This window comes from Hemiscyllium ocellatum, chromosome 8 (assembly GCF_020745735.1).
Source record: "Hemiscyllium ocellatum isolate sHemOce1 chromosome 8, sHemOce1.pat.X.cur, whole genome shotgun sequence".
Lineage (NCBI taxonomy): Eukaryota > Metazoa > Chordata > Chondrichthyes > Orectolobiformes > Hemiscylliidae > Hemiscyllium > Hemiscyllium ocellatum.
The window spans coordinates 42,108,342-42,130,921 of NC_083408.1; the positions used below are offsets into that span (position 1 = coordinate 42,108,342).

The 22,580-nt window shown below is 39.3% G+C and overlaps 2 protein-coding genes across 2 annotated transcripts in view; both read right to left on the reverse strand.

The window, feature by feature from the left end:
- Positions 1 to 3,635: 3,635 nt before the first annotated feature.
- gpx2 (glutathione peroxidase 2) lies at positions 3,636 to 8,000 on the reverse strand. The gene is made up of 2 exons (XM_060828853.1): positions 7,683 to 8,000; positions 3,636 to 4,865 (listed from the first exon to the last, which is right to left on the reverse strand). Exons 1-2 carry the CDS (start codon positions 7,947 to 7,949, stop codon positions 4,515 to 4,517), a joined length of 618 nt encoding a protein of 205 aa, XP_060684836.1. The 5' UTR covers positions 7,950 to 8,000; the 3' UTR covers positions 3,636 to 4,514.
- A 3,703-nt stretch (positions 8,001 to 11,703) lies between these two features.
- Positions 11,704 to 22,580, reverse strand: part of rab15 (RAB15, member RAS oncogene family) — a 151,707-nt gene continuing 140,830 nt past the window's right edge. The window contains exons 3-7 of the mRNA XM_060828356.1: positions 16,257 to 16,317; positions 14,724 to 14,801; positions 14,505 to 14,594; positions 13,255 to 13,320; positions 11,704 to 12,335 (exon numbers count right to left, since the gene is read on the reverse strand). Of these exons, the coding sequence (XP_060684339.1) occupies positions 12,177 to 12,335; positions 13,255 to 13,320; positions 14,505 to 14,594; positions 14,724 to 14,801; positions 16,257 to 16,317 (454 nt within the window). The 3' untranslated portion in view covers positions 11,704 to 12,176. The remainder of the gene's footprint in view (positions 12,336 to 13,254; positions 13,321 to 14,504; positions 14,595 to 14,723; positions 14,802 to 16,256; positions 16,318 to 22,580) is intronic.

Genomic DNA, 22,580 nt, shown 5'->3' on the forward strand with positions numbered 1-22,580 from the left:
AGGCGGGTAACCCGTGTGGTTTTGCCTGCTTGTTAGTACAGCAGGAAAGTCAAATAGCTACTGGTGGAAGAGTGCTGAAGAGTACATGTTTAAGTCAGAAAGGCAGTGGATATGGCACTGTATAACATTGTTGCATCAACATCAGAACTGCAGCATGTGCCAGCAGTTTGAGTGGTAAACATATTACATACTCTTGAAGGAAGTAATGATGTGTGAAAGTCAAAGGGGATGACTGTCTCATGGAGAAAGAGGTATACTCCAATCAATCAGGGAGCATCACCACAATCAGTCAAGGAGCTGGTCTCAGTTCAGTCAGTCAGATGGTTGGTTCTGTGATCTGTGCCCTTGCAGACTGAGGATTTGATCACAATCAGTCCTTGCAGTCCAGTGGAAGTAATGTGAGGATTATAGGTAGATCAGTCGAGTCCTGTTGTGAGATCAGATGGTTGCAGGAGTTCAAGAGCTTTTGTCAGAAGGATGTCCTGATCATCATCTCAGACCTATGCCAAATCCTGAAGAGAGGGATTTATGCTCGCAAGGGCTGGGAGCAAATCCATTCTTAGTGCCATCAAGGTACCTGTTGCTGTATTTTACTGCAAGCTGGTTGTTTCAGGGAGAAACCTGGACCACTGTGGCATCTGTCGATTTTCACTTTTATGTGCGTTTGAGATATTGCTGATGTGCTTTTCCAACATCACTCTGATCTAAACCCTAGTGAAGAAGGTGTTTGGTATGCTTTCGTTCATTGGTCAGAGTATCGAGTACAGGAGTTGGATGGTCATGTTGTGGTTGTACAGGACACTGGTTAGGCCACTTTTGGAATATTGCGTGCAATTCTGGTCTCCTTCCTATCGGAAAGATGTTGTGAAACTTGAAAGGAACACGGACAAGTTGGACCGAAGGGTCTGTTTCCGTGCTGTGCATCTCTGTGACTCACTTTTAAGAGGGACCCTTCTTCATCTCCTTCTGTTTGATGATGCCAGTCAAAAAGCGAGGCATTAGGATTCTCTATTGCCATTGCTTTACCCCAGGAAAGTGCTTTGAGAGCACTTCATCATCAACCGGTAAAGGCAATGAACAGGAAAGGATTGCAGACCCTTAATGTTCAGCGAATTTGTGACTACTGAAGGAACATTTTGCAGGATTGTGCCAGATATTCAAGCTTGGGTGAGGAGGGGGAAGAATGTCCCAGATTCAGAAGAAATGGAGGAAATACCCCCAATCATCTGAAAATGAAGATGAGGCTGAGCTTCAAGAAAATGTCCAGGATGAAGATATTTCCGAAGGACTGTGAGGCCAGGCATAACCTAATTGCTACTTAATTCTAGGATGACTGAGATTTTGTTGGAATTATTGTGCATTAAATTTGTTAATCTGCATTGTGCAAATGAACTGTTTAATTGGGTTTGTTTGCTGCTCTTCACTTTTTGTATTTTGTATCCACTAATGTCAGTAGTGCATAACTTGCCCTGCCTCAACATTAGTGAGAAAGCGGCAGCAAAATGTTGCCAATCTTATTTTTGGCTATAAATCCTATCCATGAGGCTATGACGTATGAGTCATCAGTTGTCCATTCTGTCATGAGAATTAGCAGATTGACATGAATCCTGATTAAGTTCTTTTTGACCTTTTCTTCATCCACATCTCTTCAATGTTTGAAGTGCACAGAGATTGCGACATTGTCTTGTTATGCGTGATCACATTCAGGTCTACAAAAGACATGCATGGGATTATCAGTGATTCCACTTTCTCACCCATAAAATGGGTGTGTCAAACAACATGTGCAGGCCAGACTTTTTGTGTTGTTGGAGCTGCACTCACCTCGACAAGTGAGAGTATTCCATTGTTCACCATACTTGTGCTGGTCAGGAGATGAATCACTTGCTAGAGGGTTCCTAACCTCTGACCGGCACTTGTAGCCACAGTATTTCTAGTCATTTTCAATCAACTTATGGCAGAGTTATGACATACCTCTGGAGTAGTTGGAACTTGAACCTAAGCTTCCTTTCTCCAAGGGAGGAGCACTATTGCTGTGCCACAAGGGCCCCTGTGACAGTCTTTATGACTGGTTTGGTTTCTGGTTGTTTGAATAGTACTTCAGGCCTGTACCTGACACACTGCTATACCATATCTGCCAGGCAATTTATTTTCTGCAATGCTTTTCACTTTCAAAGTACTGGGTTTAATTTAGTGTAGCAGAGCACATTCCAAAAAGTGTGTGTATGTGTTTCAATGTTATTCATAAACGTATTCACGGCACTTTGGATCACATTAGAAATTTTATCCCAATCCTCTTTACTTGTAGATACATCTAACTGTGGTTTTATAGTTTTATTTAAATCTTAGCTTTATTTGCTAAGGGACCAAAAACAATTCTTTCTAATTCCCAGAGCTCTTGAGGCTCAAACATGAAACTTGTGCATAATGAGCTAAATGCATAGGTTGACAGAGTCAAAGGCAGAAATGGCTTATTGCCCATAATTTCCTCGCTTTTACAAATTGTTTCTGGATTGGTTACTTTTCAGTATTGTTAATGGAAAATCACAAAATGGTGCTTCTCATTTTTGTCACCATAATTAAACACTTCTTGATAAGGATTTCCTACAACTATTTCACCAATTAAGTGAAATAGTTCCTACTTCCTATTACTGTCACTTTTAAATCTTCAGCCTGCTAGACAAACAAACCTTAGCACTCCTCATAAGTAGTCATTTCATTTTAGTTTATAGAAAACTTGCAATACTAGTTTTCACATGCATGACTCTGCACACTTACAGGAAAAAGGATACAATCTGCAAGAATTAAGCATATTTTGTGGTTAGCAACTGATTGTGAACAAGAGTTATACATAATGTTTAAGACTTCATTGGAATGAAGTTACTATTTTGATCCCCAAAATATTCTTTTCTTTCACTTTTTAATGTTGACTGATCTGTTGCACATCTATTTATTTGATATTAGTGATAAGCTTGATAATTCAAAAAGTGTGCCAAAGATTTATTCTAAGTACTTTTCAAAGTACCCATTGCTCACCAGACATGACAAAAATCAGAAGACTTGTTGGTTTCCTTGTCCATAGTTTAAATAATTTTCATTTTAAGCCCTTCAGTCTTTCTCCAAAATAAAGACAATCAGCTTCAGCACTGATGTATATCTGTGGTTATTTAATTATCCACCTTGATTGGACAGTGTTTGTCTACATTAGAAAATTTCACTTTTTCTCCATACCTGTTACTGGCTACCTGGAATACAAGATTAGTTTTGATGTGAAAACAAATTAAGACTGGGAAATACATGTCATCTTTTATACAAGCATCAAGGTTAGAGATACATGTGCCAACTCAGCAAATAGTATGGCCACTTTCTTTGTGGCTTTGGAATTCCATTCATTCCTGCTAACCTAATTCCAGGTGAAATATGATGACTAATTACATACATGAAGAATTTATTGTGCTGCAGATGAAGGTCTTAAGAACAAAGTATAGTTTCAGGGAACAAATGTTCAAATAATCAAGAACAGGAGGCCTGTTCATCCAGAATGATTAATTTCAGTCAGGTGATCGACAAATTGTTTTTATTTTGAGAAATGAGTACATTCTTAATTGCTGGAACTGAACCAAAAAGAAACAAACATGTTTTATTTTCAAAACATTCTTTATTATTCATTTCTCATATACAACGTCTACACCAAAAAATATTTCAAACAGTAACATCCTGAAAATTCAGTAACTTTCCGTGGTTTTTCTGGCAGCTTCCTTATGGGATTTAGGAGGATGCCTTCATTTAAGAAAGTTCTGAAGAACAGAAGAACTGTTTAAAAACTTCTAAAGGAAGTAGACCTATTTCTAAGATCCATAAACTGGGACAAAAGCAAATTCTCGGCACTTCTTGCAACTTACACTTCAAAATTGTTGAGCAGTAACAGATGGTTGACTTATTGGAAGCACATTTACCCTTTTACCCTGGGAAAACTGCTTTATTTCCCTTTATAGGTGAGGTTCTCAGTAAACAGTACGTTTAGGACGTCCAATCAACAACTAAAATCTCAGATTATCTTCACTATGGCAGGAACTGATCAGATTAATTTTCTAGTTGATTAGATAGTAAAATCATCATGACATTTATCCTTTCTTTCAAGATTTGAAAAAAAATGTACTCGCTAATGTGATGAGAGAACACAAAGGCTTTTGTTGCAACAAACAGCATTTAAAGATTTTTTTTGAAAAGAATGAAGCAGCTCAAGTAGTGATCTAAGATGAAAATTAGTAGAAGACAAACTAAATCAGTCATGCACTGCTCTTGAAGGCAGATAAGACAGGAAGCTATGCTAGGAGCTCAAACGATTGGACAAAATATCTCAACCTCCAATTTTTGTGCATTGCAAACAAGTTCTGTACTTAATTTAGAGTCCGAATTGATAAAAAAGTCAACTAAAAAGGTTATTGCAGTTTTCCCATTAGTGAAGGTAAAGAAATATAACTGCCTCATTGCTTATTCCACTAAATTTGGATTCTTTATTTGATAACTTTCAAAAGCCTATTGATGTCGGGTTCAATCTGGATGGTTTGGAATGTTTTGCTGTAGCGTTTGAAAGGCTCTCCTTCAGGGCCAATGAGAAACTTTTCAAAATTCCAAGCGATATCTGATCGGCTGACTGGACTCCACATGATGAATTTGGGATCATTTATAAAGGATGTAGCATCATCTGAAGGAATGGGCAACTTCTCCTTCAGAAATGCAAAGACAGGGTGTGTGCCAGCACCGTTGACATCAACCTTCTGGAACATGGTGAAATTGGGCTCAAAACCACCACCAGGACGGACATACTTCAGAGAATTGAGGATCTCTTCATTATGACAGTTTTCCTAAAAAAGGTTATAAAAAAGTCAAACAAAATGCATAACATATGAATTTCAAATTTAATTCATTCATTAGCATTATACACAATGACATTTACACCTTCGGCCACTGAGAAGATGTTTCTCAAAGTAGAATACAAAACCCAATCATAGTCATAGGGGTGTATAACACAAAAACCTTGTTTGTTGTAGCCCCAATGGGCCAATGAAGAACAACAAATCTAATCCCATTTTCTAACACTTTGTCCATAACCTTGCATGCTTTGACATTGCAAGTGCACATATAAAAATTTCTTAAAATGTTAAGAGTTTCTGCCTCTAACACCCTAAAAAGGCAGCAAATTCCAAATTCCACCACCCTCTGGGCTAGCTACACAAATACTTTGGCTACAAGAGCAGGTCAGAATCTGGGAATTGTGTGGATATAAACCTCCTGACTACAAGTCAGGAGATTGATGGCATATTCTTTACCTGCTTGGAAGGGTACAGTTCTAACAGCACTTAAGCAGTTTAACAATCCAGGACAAAGCAGACTGATTGAATGTGGTGGATGTTTTGCTAATCAATATTCATTCCCTCCAGATAGATCAAATCAGTGCACAGTAGCAGCAAGGTCTTCCATCTACAAGTAATTAAACTACTTCAAAAGCACCTTTCATAACTGCAAGCTCTGTTGCCTAGTAAAACAAAGAAAATAGGACCACAGGATTGTTATCATTTACAAGTTCCCCTCCAGGCTGCCCACCATTCTCATTCAAAATACAATGTCATTCTCCATTAGTCATCAGATCACATTCAGGAACTCCCTCCTTTTTCACTGCGGGTGTACTTAGGTCATATGGTCTGCTGTGGTTCAAGACGACAGAACTTGAAGGCATTAGAGAACATTATCTAGATTTTTGGATAATGAGGATGTGAAGGGATATGTGAAGGGGATTGCACTACGTAATAGAGCCAGACTGGTGTAGTTCAATGGGTTGAAATAGCCTCCTTCTGCACCATTGTAATATTTCAGATTCTATGATTAGAGTTTGATCAAAGTGATAATTAGTGTATCTTAAAGTGAGGTTGCAAAATGTAGACTAGTTTGGAACCAAGGCAACTAGTCACTAATGGAGTAATTAAAACTGGGGACACAAGGTCAGACATAGAAAAGTGCAGATACCTCCTAGGATGGTGAAAAGGGAATGGTACTTACTACAAGCCAAGACACTGGCAAACCAGTTTACTGTGTTTAGATTAGTATTTGGGAGACCAGTTAAGAATGGTGTTGAAACTATTAAGTGTAAAGGCAAATAACAAAAACACAGGAGGGCTTCAGCGAGGTTCAGAAAAGTTTTACAAGGTTGTTGCTAGGATTGGAGGATTTGAGCTAGAGGGAGAGGCTGAATAAACTGGGGCTTTTTTCCCCTGGAGCACTAGAGACTGAGGGGTTTACTAAATTATGAAGGGCATGGATCACAAAGAGCCAAGGTCTTTTTCCTAGGGTGGGGGAGTCCAAAACTAAAGGCTGTAGGTTTAAGGAGAGGGGAAGATTGAAAAGGAACCTAAGGGGTAACACAGAGGGTGGGTGCATGGATAGAAAGAGCTGCCTGAGGTGGTAGAGGCAGGTACAATTACATCATTTAAAAAGGCCCCTGGATAGGTATATGAATAGGAAGGGTTTAGAGCAATAGGAACCAAATTCTGGCTAATTAAATTTATCAATTCAGAATAACCTAAACTTGGACCAAAGGGTTGTTTCCAGACTGCATCACTATCACTTGATAAGCAGAGATAGGAGTGAAGTTGGAATGATGATAGAGGTAAAACTTGATGGGTCTTTGTGATGGCATGAATATAAGTTTGAAATTTCATTAAGACCAAACACGACACGAGGGATGTGAACACTATCTAACCACACTATTGCTCAGAGCTCAGTGGTTAGCACTACTGCCTCAGCATAGGTTCGATTCCAGCCTCGGACGACTGGGTGGAGTTTGCACATTCTCCCAGTGTCTGGGTGGGTTTCCTCTGGGTGCTCTGGTTAGTTTCCAGCTTTGTTGACCTCAGTTTGTGAAGTAATTTATTCCCAGTCTAAAGCTCCAATGTCAAGAAACATTGTATACATTAAAAGGATTTTCAACTCTCTCCCTCCAAGATGAATGTTAAAAGTTCATGGGAAGAAATATTTCCATTCCAGTAAAACAAAACCACAAACATTCTATCATAGGCTTGGGCGACAGCCATTAGCGATTACGCTGTACTAAGGGAAAAAAAACGTTTTGAGTGTAATGATTTAATATCTACCAAATTCTTTTAAATGCACTCTTTAAACATGGGAAGGCGATAGGTTGCTCTGGGTGTTGCAGTCTATGCTCAGATCGAGGAGATAGTGCAGAAACAAGTTCCCAGGCTCCAAATCCACACTCCCCCGAACAGGGTTATCTGGCCCAGATACCGATCCCCAAAAAGGGCGACGCCACGCTAATGAGACCATATTCAGAATCGCTTCAGTAATTTTCCATGGTGATAGTTGAAGTGAAACCCAGTGCCAAATGCCTTTTTTAAAAAGTACTAAATAAAACACGAGGGTACGCTCGATTTCCGCTCGAAAGTGCACAAGCAACCAACCCTCAGAACAGTCACTGAATGAAGTCAGAGAAAATGACTATGGGTTTAAAAATAGCATAGACTTGAACATAATAAGTAGGTTTGCGCTAAAATGTCTCGGTTAAATCGAGCGAGTTCACTTTACGTTAAAAAGGAGTTGGGGGGGGGGGGGGGGAAAGAGATTTGGGAACAAATGTTACTATAACTCGGCTGGTTTGCGGATTCTCTCACCTGGTGCCCGAATTGGTTACAAGGGAAAGCCAGCACAACGAAGCGGTTCGGGTGGCGACTCTGGAGCTCGTTGAGCTGGGTGAAATCCCTTGTGGTCGTGCCTCAGAGAGAGGCCACGTTCTCGATCAGGACCACCCTGCCCCTGAAGACATTGAAGTCCAGCTTTTCCCCGGCCAGGGTGACGGCGCTGAGGTCGTAGAACGACTTGACGCTCTGAGCCATGGTGCAGAATAACCGAGTGTAGACTCGCTGAGGGACAGCACTCATCCAACAGCCACCTGACCACAACTACAAAGAGTTCTGTCTCTGAGCAATGACTGTGCGAAAATTTAGCCCCTCCCTTTCCAGAGGTTGGAACACTTAATTATCTCAAATAGCAGGAAACAGGCTGACCTCAGATACTGGGGAGGATTTTTTAGACTACTCCCCACAAGAATCAAAATCTGACACTCTTCTGTTAGGCGGGACTAACAACGTTTCATAAACTAGCCCGGTTTTAAACAAACCAAATTTGGAAGAGGCAGATTATTTGTCTGCACAACCGCCTTGTGAAAAGTGCGGTAAATTAACACTTCCGCAAAAAGCGAATATCGGTATGAGGACCAAGACCACCCAAAACCGAAAAAATACATTGAAATTCCAAATTTAATTAACACATAGCCTCAGTTTTGTGGGCTTCATTTAGACAAAAGTGGGAATTTCAAGTCATCCTTTCTAAAAAATATTTTTAACAAGGCAGTTTCGCCAATATTTGTTCAGTCATCAGAAATGAATTAAATCAAAGGTGTTTAATGCACACTTTCCATTCACCACATCCTGATGTGGACAGGTTCCCCAGTGTCATCGAAACAACCTTTTTACACATAACCTGTATGGTCAACAAGGACTACAAGTGGTTACTCTAGATGACTCTTAACATGTGTTCCAGTTTAGTTCATTGATTAAAATTGTTTGCTGTAGTTAAAGGTTCTTTTGTCGATCTAAACCAACTAGTTATTTTTGAGCTCGGTGAAAATACTTAAGCAATCGACAATACTCATCTCCCATTGGTTTCTGTCTTTATACTTACTGGGCGTTAACCGTCAAGGCCTGGGAATTAGGTTACACGCTTCAGGTATCGCTGCAATTCCCTGATTCAGACTGATGGCACCAAAGGGATCAATATTTAATAAGAAAACAAAACAATCAGACTAAAGCTGCATTGTACACTTGATTTGAAGCCTAGGCTTTTAATCAACTTTGTTGATTAAATTTGGTCTGGAATGAAACAAGATATTTTGCTGGAAAACAAATAAGTTAATGTTCAATTTTGTTCACGTTTACAACTAAGCTCCGATGAACTCGAGTCTTTCTGAATGCATTCACATTGTAGGTAAACTCTGTTTTGGGGAAAAGAGGGCAATTGATGCACAAGCTTCTATGATAAAATACATGGATTTCAGCAACAAAGGTAATCTTCTCATTCAGTGGAATGCTGAAGTAATTTTTCACTTCTGCCCCGTCACTTTCTGCCGCATGTTATTTCCTTCATTTATTCATTCTGTCAGATACTATTACTGAAGTTGCACCTATTACCTTATGACAAATCCGAATTAGTTACATATTGCATCGAAAGTTTTTCCTCCTGTCCCCTCAGGTTCTCTGGTGGATCATCCTAGGTGTGTCTCCTGGTTACTAATCCTTCAACGTTCAGAAACTGTTTCTCTTTAATTCTGTCTGAAACTATACATTATTTTAAAAATCACAATCATTTTTTTTCATTACCTGCTCTGTTCTATCCCAACTTTTCCAGTCTATTCATTTAAAAGTATTCCTTTATCCCCTGGAGCTATTCTAGTAAATTAGTTTTGTGTATCCTTTCCAAAGTTTTTACATCTTTCCCATGGAAGAACTGAATACAAGATTCAACTGGGCTGAACGAATGCTTTATACTGGTTCAGCAAAATGTCTGCATGTTCCATCTCTTCCATTCATTCAGCTCTGGAATTCTTAATGAAATTGTTATGCGTGGAATTACTGGTACACCCTATTTACAACTCTAAGTACAATTTTTAGGGGTCACGCTGTCTTGTACAATGAAACAGTTCAGCTTGCTGCACAAGAATGTATACACATTATGTAGCATGCATAATATCATTTTAACCAAATGTTCAAAGAGAGATAGATCATTAGGAAACCACGAGAGCGGGTCACTTAAGGTTTCAACACATGCAGCACAAGCCAATACTTAAATCTTTTATGGAACTAAAGGATTGTATAGATGAAATGGTGGTATAATTCAGTGTACAGATGTCAATAGATGCACAAATATTTCTGAGCACTGCACATTTCAGTAAGACTCTAGCAAGGAGTTAAACAGATTGAGCGTTTCAATAAGGTAAAAACAAGGACTGCAGATGCTGGAAACCAGAGTCTAGATTAGAATGGTGCTGGAAAAGCACAGCAGGTCAGGCAGCATCCGAGGAGCAAGAAAATCAACGTCTCGGGCAAAAGCCCTTCATCATGACGAAGGGCTTTTGCCCAAAACATCGATTTTCCTGCTCCTCGAATGCTGCCTGACCTGCTGTGCTTTTCCAGCACCACTCTAATCTAGACTAAGCATTTCAATAGACAATTCATGTACAAGAATAGATGGCAAGATGCTTTCATAGGCAGACCCAGATTGAAAACTGTTGTGATATTAAGTCAAATACTCTGGTATATTGACATAGTAGCACAATTAAACCCTCAATGAAATTTATTTGTAGACATCTGTAAATAAAATCATGGTTTTTCAATAGCAGGTAATTATAATTAATTTCAGTCAAATTCTATGTTTTCCTTCACAAATACAGTAATTAAGAAAATTAAGATGCTTTAATCAGCATAATCACATTCATTTGACTCTTCCAGGCAGAGTGAAGTACATTGGGCAATTGTTATGTTCATACAATCTTTGATTACAAGAGGAAAAAAGCTAAAAGCACAAATATTCAAAACATCAGGTTCAAATCTCTGTAAATCACATAATTACTTCAACCTTTATCATGGATGTTGCATTCTACCACTGAGAGGAAAGTAATTGACACAGGCTGTGAACTGAACAACAGTATTCGCAGTTATGAAGAAATGTTAACATCACCACACTGCAATACTATATCACTGAGGTAGCCAAATCCTAATTTATTTGAAACAGGATATGCCTCATTTGGGTTCTTAGCCAAATGATGCTGCACTAACCATTCAAACATGCAATGTCTGAGAATACAATTTTATTTACGAGTACTTTATAGGAATTCTTGCTGTTTTCTTTGCAACACCAGTCTGTTTCCACCGAAAACATATCTAACCTCTGTCACTTTACTGCAAAAGGGATATTGTTCTTCGAAGTTTGTGATGCTGATATTAAAAAGGAATTCACAAACAATCATAACTATAGAATTCAATGCATAGAATATTCATCCTTGAAAATTCTAATTACTCATTTTTATAGTAATTCTTCATTCAAAATGTTAAAGTGCAAAAGGAAAATCATTAATTTCACAAGAACTGTAAAGTAAAACTTGCAGTGAAATGGAATTTGGATGGAATACTGGTTTAGTTACATAGTTTGTCGCTTAGAAAATAATTTAATTCTCTGTTTCTGGCACAGTCAATTGTGATGATTGAGAGAAAGGTGTATCAGTCATTACTTACCCCAAGCAACAATCATCTATCAATTTAGTCAGTATTGGACATTTTTGAATCAAATGACAAAATAAAAGTAAAACTGAATACAGCTTTGTAACTATTATGCCAAATCAATCAAAAGCATCATTTAGATCATGAACCTAGCAGGATACACATGAGAGATGATGCTTATTTCACAACAATGTTTCAAAATACAGAAAAATTGAAATTGATAAAAATCACCTTTTGACAGTGTCCACAATACCATTGTTCTGTTCCAGGAGTCATAATCTCAAGCTTAAGTTGAATTTCTAAATAGAGCAAGATGTTAATAATCATGCTGGGTTCAAAAATTCTTAATTGAGCAGCAAGGTGACAAACAGAGCACTTTTATTGAGCTTGGCTAAAAATATTTTAAAAGCATACTGAAGAAACTAATTATTAGTTACACAAAAAGGGGAAGTCCGGGCAATTGTAATGATAAGTATCTAATTGCGAAAACAATGGTGTCACAAAGTCTGGAAGGGCTGTCCACATAGAAAACAAATACTGAAACAGCAGTCTTGTAGAAACCAGGCTACTGGACCATCAGTTGAGCACCTGAACACAAATTACAGCACAGTAACTGTACAAAATGCACAGCACACAAGCCTGGCCCAAGGCGTGGTTGAACCACAGAGCTGGGACAAAAACACAACACCTATTTGAATCAGCTGGAAGAATCAGTCCAACTCCAGAGAGAAGCAGGATTCGTGTGAATATTTAAGGTGGCACAAAATAACAGCAGGCAACCAGGTCTTGAGGCATGATTCAGACCACTGAACTGGATTTTGTTTGGCTCCGTTTCTAGCACCAGCAAGCTTTCTGTGAGTTACTCGCGCCTTCGATTTTGCTGTCATCCTCCTCTAAATCAGCAATACTAAGTTCATCAGGGGTTGATAGTCGAAGCCCATCTAACTCCTTCTTGTGGGCCTGTAACACTAGTTCTGTCAGTCTAGTAAATGACTGTGGAATAAGAACATGCCAAAATACCACAAGATTACAAATGCAACAATTCAACTTTTACCTGAAAAAAATCTTACGTATGTACATATATGTTTCATCATACACATTAAACAAAATCACACTGCAATATTCAAGGGACGAGAGAGGGGAAACAATTCTCTGCTAAAGAATATTTATTCTTGAAAAAAGCTTTCATTTATGGGTGCTAAGTCACTTGAGTGACTTTATTGTAAAAGAATGAATTGTCATGTGAGTTTAGTTAGGTTATAATTGGGGATTAAATAATTGGCATCTTACTTGCTGTACACGAAGCCTAATTCATTACCTGGTCAATGGCTTACAAAGACTGGCATAACCAAAAGTGCCAAACATATCTCCTATGTTATACACATGTTTGGTTCAATTATAAGTGGTGTTGTTATATATTTTCCTTAAGAAAGCCTAACAGACAGTATAATTAATGGATAATTTAATTAATACATTCAATTACAAAATATTCATATTTTACATTCAATATTTACAATTAAGTTTAGATTTTCAGTGTTCATAGTCAACAATAATATCAGGGATGGGGAACTGTAATTACAAGGTGCATAAATACCAGGAGCAAAGTTAGAAATTCAGCCCATTTGAGCCTGCTCCATCATTTGACATAACCATGGTGGACTCATCTTGGCCTCAGAAGCAGAAAAAAAGGTTGGCAATGATTAGTAAATTTAAAACAGCTACTCAGATGATAAGAAGCTTACGAAAGATTTCTTTCCGATGGGCTGTGGTTGGGAGACTTGGGAAGCAAGTAGCATAGTGAGATTAACTTTAGATTACACTGGAAGGGCATGGGAAAAGATACAACATGCCAAATTGCCTCTCTCTGTGCTACAAATATTTACATTTCTGTGACTGTAATGCTTGCACTGACCTCTTTAATATTATAATTGGTGCAGGCACTTGTTTCGAAGAAGTCCATTCCATATTCTTTTGCAAGCTGTGGAAGCAAGTGTTAATAGAACTTTTAAAACCAGATAGTGATTCCTAAGTTAAACAGCACATTCTTAATTTATGATGTTACATATCAGAACAGGTGTAAGCTATTCTGCCCTTAGTACCATTCAATCAGAACAGTTTGTTACTGTAACTCCAATACCATAGCTTTATAATCCTGGATACCCCAACCTAACACAGATGATATTGTGTTTAATACACATTGATAAAGAAACCAGGAGAGGAAACTCAATCTTTGTTGGAATTTATTGTGTGGTGTCTTTAAATAGTGAGTCCAGCAGCATTCAATTTGTCTTCAGAGTATTTCTGCTTTTATGTTAGACATGTTCCTCCCCTAAAAATGGCAATATCACCAAGTACAAAGAATGTACATTTATTAGTTATAATATTAACCTCTATTTTACAGATGATAGGTGCCAGTTAATACTGCTGACTAGATTGCTAGTTCAGAGTAAAGTGAAAGGATTCCAGTTCCAGCTGAAATAGTTTGGGACCTACCTTCTGACCTTGTCCTAGAGCATGCAAGGCAAATTACTGCTGACAATAAACTGCCAAGAAAAATGAAACAAAAAGCAGAAACTGTTGGAAAAGCTCAAGTGGGTTTAGCAGCGTCTGTAGAGAGAAAGTAGGGCTAACATTTTGGGTTAAGTCAGCTAGGAAGAGGTGGGTACTGCAGATGCTGGAGATTAGAGTCAAGATGAGAGTGGTGCTGGAAAAGCGCAGCAGGTCAGGCAGCATCCGAGGAGCAGGAAAATCGATGTTTCGGCCTTTCTTGATGAAGAGCTTTTGCCTGAAATGTCAATTTTCCTGCTCCTCGGATGCTGCCTGACCGGCTGTACTTTTCCAGCACCACTCTGATTTTGTGTTAAGTAAACATTCTTCGGAACAGTTCTGAGCTGCTGAGTTTTTCCAGCAGTTTCTTCTGAAGAACTGTTCTGAAGAAGGGTTATGTAACCCAAAATATTAACTCTACCTTCTCTCTCCAGATGCTGCTAGACCTGCTTGAGTTTTTCCAGCAATTTTTGTTTCTAATTTCCAGCATCCTCAGTTCTTTAGTTTCTTTGTCAAAAAAATGGCTTGGGATGAAATATCAGCTAAAGATATATGATATTACAAGTAGAACACACATTGAATGGAATAGGAACATAAATGATGGTGAGTACTTACTTTTTGACCTTGTTCAGCACTCACTTGTCTTTTCTGTTCCTCATCAGCTTTGTTGGCTATGAGAATTTTCTGAACACCGTCAGGAGCATACTTGGGGTAGGAAAGATGATGAAGAAATACAATGTGAGTACTGTAACTAATTAAACATAGATAATGCTTTTCCTACAGTCTTAACGTTTATTCAAAGATAAAATTATGCACAGTCACTTTGTCTCTTACCTCATCGACATCACTGGCCCATTTCATTATATGCTGAAAGGAGCGTTCACTGGTAATATCATACACCAGAAAAATTCCCTGTAAATAAAAATCAATAAATCCTATTTAGTATATGAGTTAGTGGAAAACATGTTACACTTATCCTAGTAACCATGCCCTAACCATAATACATATTAGCAAAGTGGATTGCTGTCATAATCTAGAGAAAGGATTGCTATAGGCTACAAGAAAGTCTGCACCTTTAAGGCCAATGCTGAAAAAAACTACAAAGCAAAGGTAATTAAAGCAACTCATAAACTATAGGCGGTTGCAACTGATGTCTCAAGAGTCTATTTAACTTAATCTACAATGTTAGATAATGATTTTATCTGATGATTTTATTAGCATTTTGCTTGAAATGCAATAGTGAATTATGACAGAGACTGGGATTGGCTTTCTAAATTCAGTAGCAACTTAACTACCTGGAACTTTGTTTATCCTGATATGTACTTAATATTTCTACATTCAAATTTACTTCCTTGCAGAGGGGTAGAACTTTCTGAGGTAGTTTGCCCCTTTGGCAGCAGCCCCTAAGTGACCATTCTTCACAAGTACTTTTCACCAGGTGACTAACAGTGGAAGATGATGGCAACAAAACACCACACAGATATTGGCAGCACAGAATTACTGGATCACTTTTGTGCTCCTTCAAGTTATTGAACAGCTCACTCTTGTGTTGGCTGATCACTTACACTATATGAGGGAACACAGCAGTTTGGTGCCTCATCTGCATGACTCAGAATTACAAGGAAATAAATTCACCCACTGTTCAATGAAAACCTTGTTAGTTAGAATTTTAATGTCCACTCCATGTTGACAAATGCTGCTGTTAATCTACCCCTTTGATTCTTACCATTAAGAGGCCATTATTTATATCTTTGCCCACCCTGTTTTTAAAGGCAAGTGGTCTCCTGCAGTGAGAGCTTTAACTGACTTCAAATTTGGCAAGGTTAAGGTGATACTAATGGTGACAGTTTGCTGTCAGGCTGGTAAGTGAACAGGGCCTGATCTTCACCCCTCCCAGCACTGCTCTTGTTAGGCAGGCTCAAATGGACTCTTAAATCTTTGCATACTACCTGACAGTGGAAAATATTGCATTCAATCATCACCTGACCCCTGCGCTATCACTTTCAAGGTGCAGTCACTGGGTTGAGGCAAAAAGCAGAATCTCCAGTATAAATTTCCTCTTCCTAGCCATGTTCAGAAGGCTACCTCAATCACTCACGACTGCAGCCATGATTAAAAGTCAGTGGGGACCAAGCCTGGGCTCTTATGGTTTGCATGGTCAATGTCACACCATTTATCTTAGGTGATGAAAACATAGCCAGAAATAAAAACAACTTGTAACAATTATGGCAGATCTATCAAACAGTTCAGCCACTGAACCACTAGAGGAAGCTTCTTTGCTTTCCATTTCAATTAGTTTTGAACTCAATTGTGTCATGTTGCCTTATTTGCTTTCCCAAATATGGTAGAGTGTAATGTGAAGCTCACCTGGGCGCGTCTGTAGTACTGCTTTGTGATAGTCTGATATCGTTCCTGGCCTGCAGTATCCCTGAGAAATAATTCAAATAAAAGAGGAAAGTATTAAAATTTCTCATTGCCATACTCAGAAAAGTTTTAACTGCAGGATCTGCATATTATTCCAAAATCAATCCCTATTTCCTTCATTAATAGTCACAGCTATGGAGTCACAGCATAGCAACAGACTCTTCAGTCCAACCAGACCACACCAACCACATTCCCAAACTAAATTAGTCCCATCTGCCTGTGCTTGGCCCATATCCTTCCAAATCTTCCTTATTCATGAACTTATCCAAATGTTGTAAACGTATCTGCATCCACCACTTTCTCCGGGAGCTCATTCTACACATGCACCAACCTCTACAAAATAAGTTGCCCCCACGCCCCCATATCCTTTTTAAATATTCCTCCTTTCAACTTAAAAATATGCCCCCTCAGTTTTGAACTCCCCCATCAGAGAGAAAAGATCCTTGTCATTCACCTTGTTATGCCCCTTATGATTTTATAAACCTCAATAAGATCACCCCTCAACCTATGCTGCTCTGAAAAAACTTCCCAGTCTTTCAATTTTTATATCTCAAACCCTCCATTCCAGGCAACATCCTGGTAAATCTTTTCTAAATCTCACCAGTTTAATAGAACATCCTTCCTATAACAGGGAGACCAGAAGAATCCTGTACAGTCTCGACGTGACTTCCCAACTCCTGTACATAATGGTCTGGGCAATGAAGGCAAGTGTGCTAACTGCCTTCTTAATTACCCTTTCTACCTGTGACACAAATTTCAATGAATTATGTACCTGAATCCCTAGGTCTCTCTGTTCTACAACACTGCTCAGGAGCTTACTATTAATTGTACAAGTCCTGCTCTTGTTTGTTTCACCGAAATGCAATACCTAGCATTTTTTCAAACTAAACTCCATCTGTCACTCCTCAGCCCCATTGACCCAATTAATCTTAGATAACCTTCTTCACTGTCCAATATACCACCAATCTTGGTGTCATCTGCAAACTTGCCAACCATGCCTCCTACATTTTCATCCAAATCATTTGTATAAATGATAAACAAAAGTGAATCCAGTGCCAACCCCTTTGGAACACCTTACTCTCATGAGAAATGGGTATATTTAATTGTTCAAAAGTCGTGCTATGCAGCAAACAGTTTTTTTCCCCCTTTATTTATTTGTCTGATGAGGGCACTGCTGGCTAGGCAGCATTTATTGCCCATCGCTAGCCAAGGGCAGTTAAGAGACAACCATTGTTGTGGGTCTGGAGTCACATGTGGGCCAGACCAGGTAAGGATGCCAGTTTCCTTCCCTAAAGGCCATTAGCAAACCAGAAAGGTTTCTCCAACAATCAGCAATTAGATTCTTATATCAATATTTTTCTTTATAGAACTCAAATTCCACCACCTACTGTGGTGGGTCACCAGAACATTACCTGGGTCTCTAGATTAACAGTTCAATGATAATACCATTAGGCCATTGGCTCCCCCTGTTATGGTTATGTGTTATGGTTATTTTTAACAACTCAACTATAAGTTTCTTCGTTAAAAGATCTTTTTATTCATGAGAAAGAGTGTCCATGAAACCATTTTTGGATTTTGTTTTTGAACAAAGAGAGCCTGAAAAGCTGTGCTCGGCAAATATAAATCAGGGCTTTCTATGACATATTGACAAAACAAACAATAAAAGTTTGCCCATGGAGACATTTCTGACATCCATTATGAACAGCCAGATAGCTGTCAAATTGGCTATGGGTTGTAATGTCACAATATCCCTTGAAGGACTTGCTTTTGAAGTGGAGTAAGTTACTACCGGGGAATTCCATAATAAAATTGGAGGCACATGTTCTGCTCACTTCCAATTCCGTGAGTCAGTGTCGTAGATTCCTGGATCAGGTGCGTTTATTGTCCTGCCATTCTCCTGCAACAAATTCACTGGGGTAAGGCCCCATCGTAACGTAGAGCAGCAGCCGACGGTAGGCTTGCCTCAGTGACAACAACAAACACCTCCATCTCAGGAGCCCCTTACCATTATTCAGGCTCCAACTGTGACAAATGCACTGAAAAGGTCCACTGAGAGTGGAGGGATATGAGATGCAGCTGCTATGTTCAGGATTGGATGGGAGGGTTGGAAAATTGCAGGGCAGAATATTTACCTTGTCTGTAAAGATATTTCACCTCTCTTCAGCTTCCATGTTCCAAAGGTTTGGGATGTGAGTTAAGTTAGAGTTTACGAGCTTCAATAAAATATTTAATTGGCCCAAGCCATTTCCAGCCCTTTCCTCGTCCTGCCTGGATTCAACGTATCACTCATAGTTTGGAGGTAGATGGTGTTTGTCTGTCTATTTGTTATTGTTTTAACATCTCATAGTAACTTACCCAAACTATGTATTTTTGGGTGTTAAGATATAGTCCCTTGCTTCTGTGCCAGCCTGGTGTGCGGGGATGCTATGTACAGATCATAAGCAAATGCTTAAACTATTGTAAAATGAATACATCAAGTCAGTTTAAAAGGCTTCACAATTTGAGCAGTGATGAGCATTCAATGAATTTTATGCATGTCAAGGTCATTCTGTGTTGTAAAAGAATCCTGCCATTCTTTTTGAAAAATGGTCTATCTCCTATTACACTTTGTAGATGGTTGCTCTAGAAACCAAGCAACTAGATATCGTTATTTGTAGTGACACTCTGCCAGTTCATCAACACTGCTGATCTCCCAATGGGCCCTTTGAAATGGTCACAGTAAAAACAAACTGAAGGCGTCACCAGCAGCCTCTATCTGCCCTGAAAATAGGCTGTACACCCTCCAGCAGCACGCCAAATGTTCTGCAAATGTTTCTTTGATAAACTGCAGCTTCCAAAAGGCAATGGACTTGAGATTTAGAGCACACTGTGGTTCCTATCTACATTTGACAAGGGCACAGCAAACAAGATGTCCTCATCTGACAAGGAGACCTCACTTGACAAACATTCAAATATTTTTCTTTCTCCTCTCTCTCATTTTACTCTTCCACCAAAAGCTAAGTCTTCAATGGAATTCTGAATGAACATTAATTTTGACATTCTCCTTTCACCTTTGGTGGGGATTTAAGACTAGATGGCATATTTTTAAGGTGAGAGGAGAAATATTTTTTAAAAAGACATGAGGGGCAATATTTTTACACACAGAGAGTGGTTCATGTATGGAATGAATTTCCAGTGCAAGTGGTGGATGTGGGTACAGTCACAATGTTTAAAAGACATTTGGATAAGTACATGAATAAGAAATGTTTGGAGGGATATGGGCCAAGCAGGTGGGACTAGTTTAGTTTGGGATTATGGTTGGCTCAAAGGGTCTGTTTCAGGGCTTTATGACTCTATATTCATAGCATAACATTCTGACATCTACCTTAAAGGTTCTTGATCACAGGGCTTTACAGAATTCAATAACTTTAAAATTGTTCTTAGCGTGTACCAACAATTAGTATTGAAAGGCTGCTGTGAGAACACTTTGCATGCACATCAGGCACCTGGCTAAAGGATTGGACCAGGCTGCATCTCAGAACTGCATGCATGGTCTCTTAGCGCTTGCTCACTCAGTGCCAACCTACACGCTCGTAGCATCCATGCCTTGTCATGCTACGTCAATCCGGTCGGTGCGTTGGCAATTCAGTCAGGTCTAAAGGCTCTCAGTAATGTCACATTGACATGATCTTTTGTTGCAGATACTCAGAGAAGCTGCTTGTCATTATAGATCTGTCCAATATTAGAGGAAGAGGATGGTGTCCTTCATGTCCAGCACAGCGGGAAGTTAATCTAACACCTTCAGCATGTGACAACTTCCCGCATGGCAAACATACTGCACACATTATTCAACCAAGTTGGTGGGGGCTGGTCCTCAGTTGAATAGGGAACTTGTGCTCTGTGAATATAGATTGCTGTAAGGATTCTTCTACCATCAGCAGAAAGATCTGAGTAATTATAGGCAAATGACCACACAGAAACAGACCATTTGGCCATATCATTCCATGTTGGTACTTATTTCTGTTTGAGCTGTAACTGTAATTTCTAGGTCCACATGGTTATCGTAAGCATTTCTTCTCTCCTTCAATCGCCTTTGATTAAAGAGATGAGCAATCTGACCGCCTAGCGGCTTTTAGAGAGGGACATTTTATCCACTAGTGGGGAAGGACACCCTTGCAAGAATCTTAATGCATGAACCTCATACTACATGTGTGTTTGCTTGTGAGTTTCTAGTCAGTGGGTACTGCCTCTTCCTCCCAGTGAAGTCTTGGCCTTTTTCTCACAACCCATTATAAACTGCTGTTCTAGCTGGGATCTGTAGTGCAACATGAAATGATTGACGGGCAGAAATCCAACCTGGACTAGACTAGAAATGCTAAATTTGGCTTAGAATATTGTACGTCCCTGCCAAAGAGAGTGATCAAAGTTACACAGAAGTATGTAGCTAAATGTTTAGGTTAGATTACTTACAGTGTGAAAACAGGCCCTTCGGCCCAACAAGTCCACACCGACCCGCCGCAGCGCAACCCACCCATACCCTACATTTACCTCTTACCTAACACGACTGTCAATTTAGCATGGCCAATTCACTTGACCTGCACATCTTTGGACTGTAGGAGGAAACCAGAGCACCCGGAGGAAACCCACGCAGACACGGGGAGAACGAGGAGAAAGTGAGGACTGCAGATGCTGGAGATCAGAGCTGAAAATGTGTTGCTGAAGAAGGGCTCATGCCCGAAACGTCGATTCTCCTGCTCTTTGGATGCTGCCTGATCTGCTGCGCTTTTCCAGCAACACATTTTCAGCGCTAAATGTTATTCAGCAGGAATCTTTTCATGGAGCAGGTAAAAGGCTCTCTTAGCAATAATCGAATTAAGACTGATTTTCTTTCTATAGATCCTGCCTAAATGACTGAATGGTTCCTATATTTCCCTTCCCTGTCACTGGGTCAGGAATATGGAGTTTCCTTGCTCGTAGCACCTGCACCCGAGAAAAAAACTGCTGCAGTTCAACAAGGCAGCTCAGCACTACCTTCCCAGTTAGGGTTGGGCCGTAAATGTGAGCAACGCCCGCATCCTAAGAAACATCAGTGAATATGAAGAGGAAAACGAACAAACATTCCATTACTGATGCAGCACCGTGTTGTGAAATAAACAATGTCCTCTGGCCATACCTCCCCACACTGTGTATTCTAAATCTTAGGGAGATGATCTGTCAAAATTGTTTTGAAAGGGGAGTGGAACATTTATGTATACAGTTTCTACAAAAATGAAAACACGTTTCTGTTCGTTTACGTGGCATAAGGAGACGTTTGTAGGTCACTGACTGGAAGATAAAGTTCATAACTTATTTTGAATTCTTTCATGAGATATGGGTGTAACCGGCTAGGTGAGGGTTTATTGCTGCCCCTCACAAAATTCCATTTACTGCATGAATGCCTCATAAGAGAAGTTTATAATTGATTAAAACTCCAGCAGAGTATATGCTTCCTTGTAGCAGAGCCAAGGCTTGGCAAGTTCTTGGCAACTGTGTATTATTTCATTAGGCTGCTCCAGCCAATTGTTAAGACGGTACAAGTAAAATCTGAACTTGCCTGGAACTTGCACATGTTCGTTCAATTCCAAATCGTTTAGTGAGACGGGAAACTAGAGACTAATATTTTTCTTGTTAATAGGTTTATTCACCGAAAGTGGCATTACTGATTGGAGGGAGGGGAGAAATGAGTAATTTAGGTTTCTTGTAACAATAGGTATGTTAAATGATATGATTGGATAAAATAATCGTGTGTTAGTTTCAATAAATTGTATAATATAGTCATGCGTACTACCTTGAAATATGAGTTGTGAAACCAGGTTTGGACAAAGAAATAGGAAAGTGTGTAAACCATTGATTGGAAATGATTACCTGTAGTAATAGACAGTTGGAAGCTTGTTAACTGTAAAACTGCTATAAAACCTTTGTTTTCCTAATAAAACCATAAGACATAGAAGTAGGCCATTCAGCCCCTTGAGCCTGCTCTGCTATTCAGTAGGATTGTGGTTGATACGACATTCCTCAAGTCCACTTTCCTGCATTTTCCCCACAACCCTTGATTCTCTGACTTACCAAGAATTTATCTATCTCAGCCTTAAATATACCACAAGGGCTACCTCCATAGCTCTTATATCAAGGATAAGATCAGAGTTGCATGCCATTTTCTTGATGAGTACATTTCCCCTGTATGCATGAATAAACATTTAAACAAAGATACCCGAGTCTTGTCTGTTTCAAAAGGAAATAAAGGGTTAA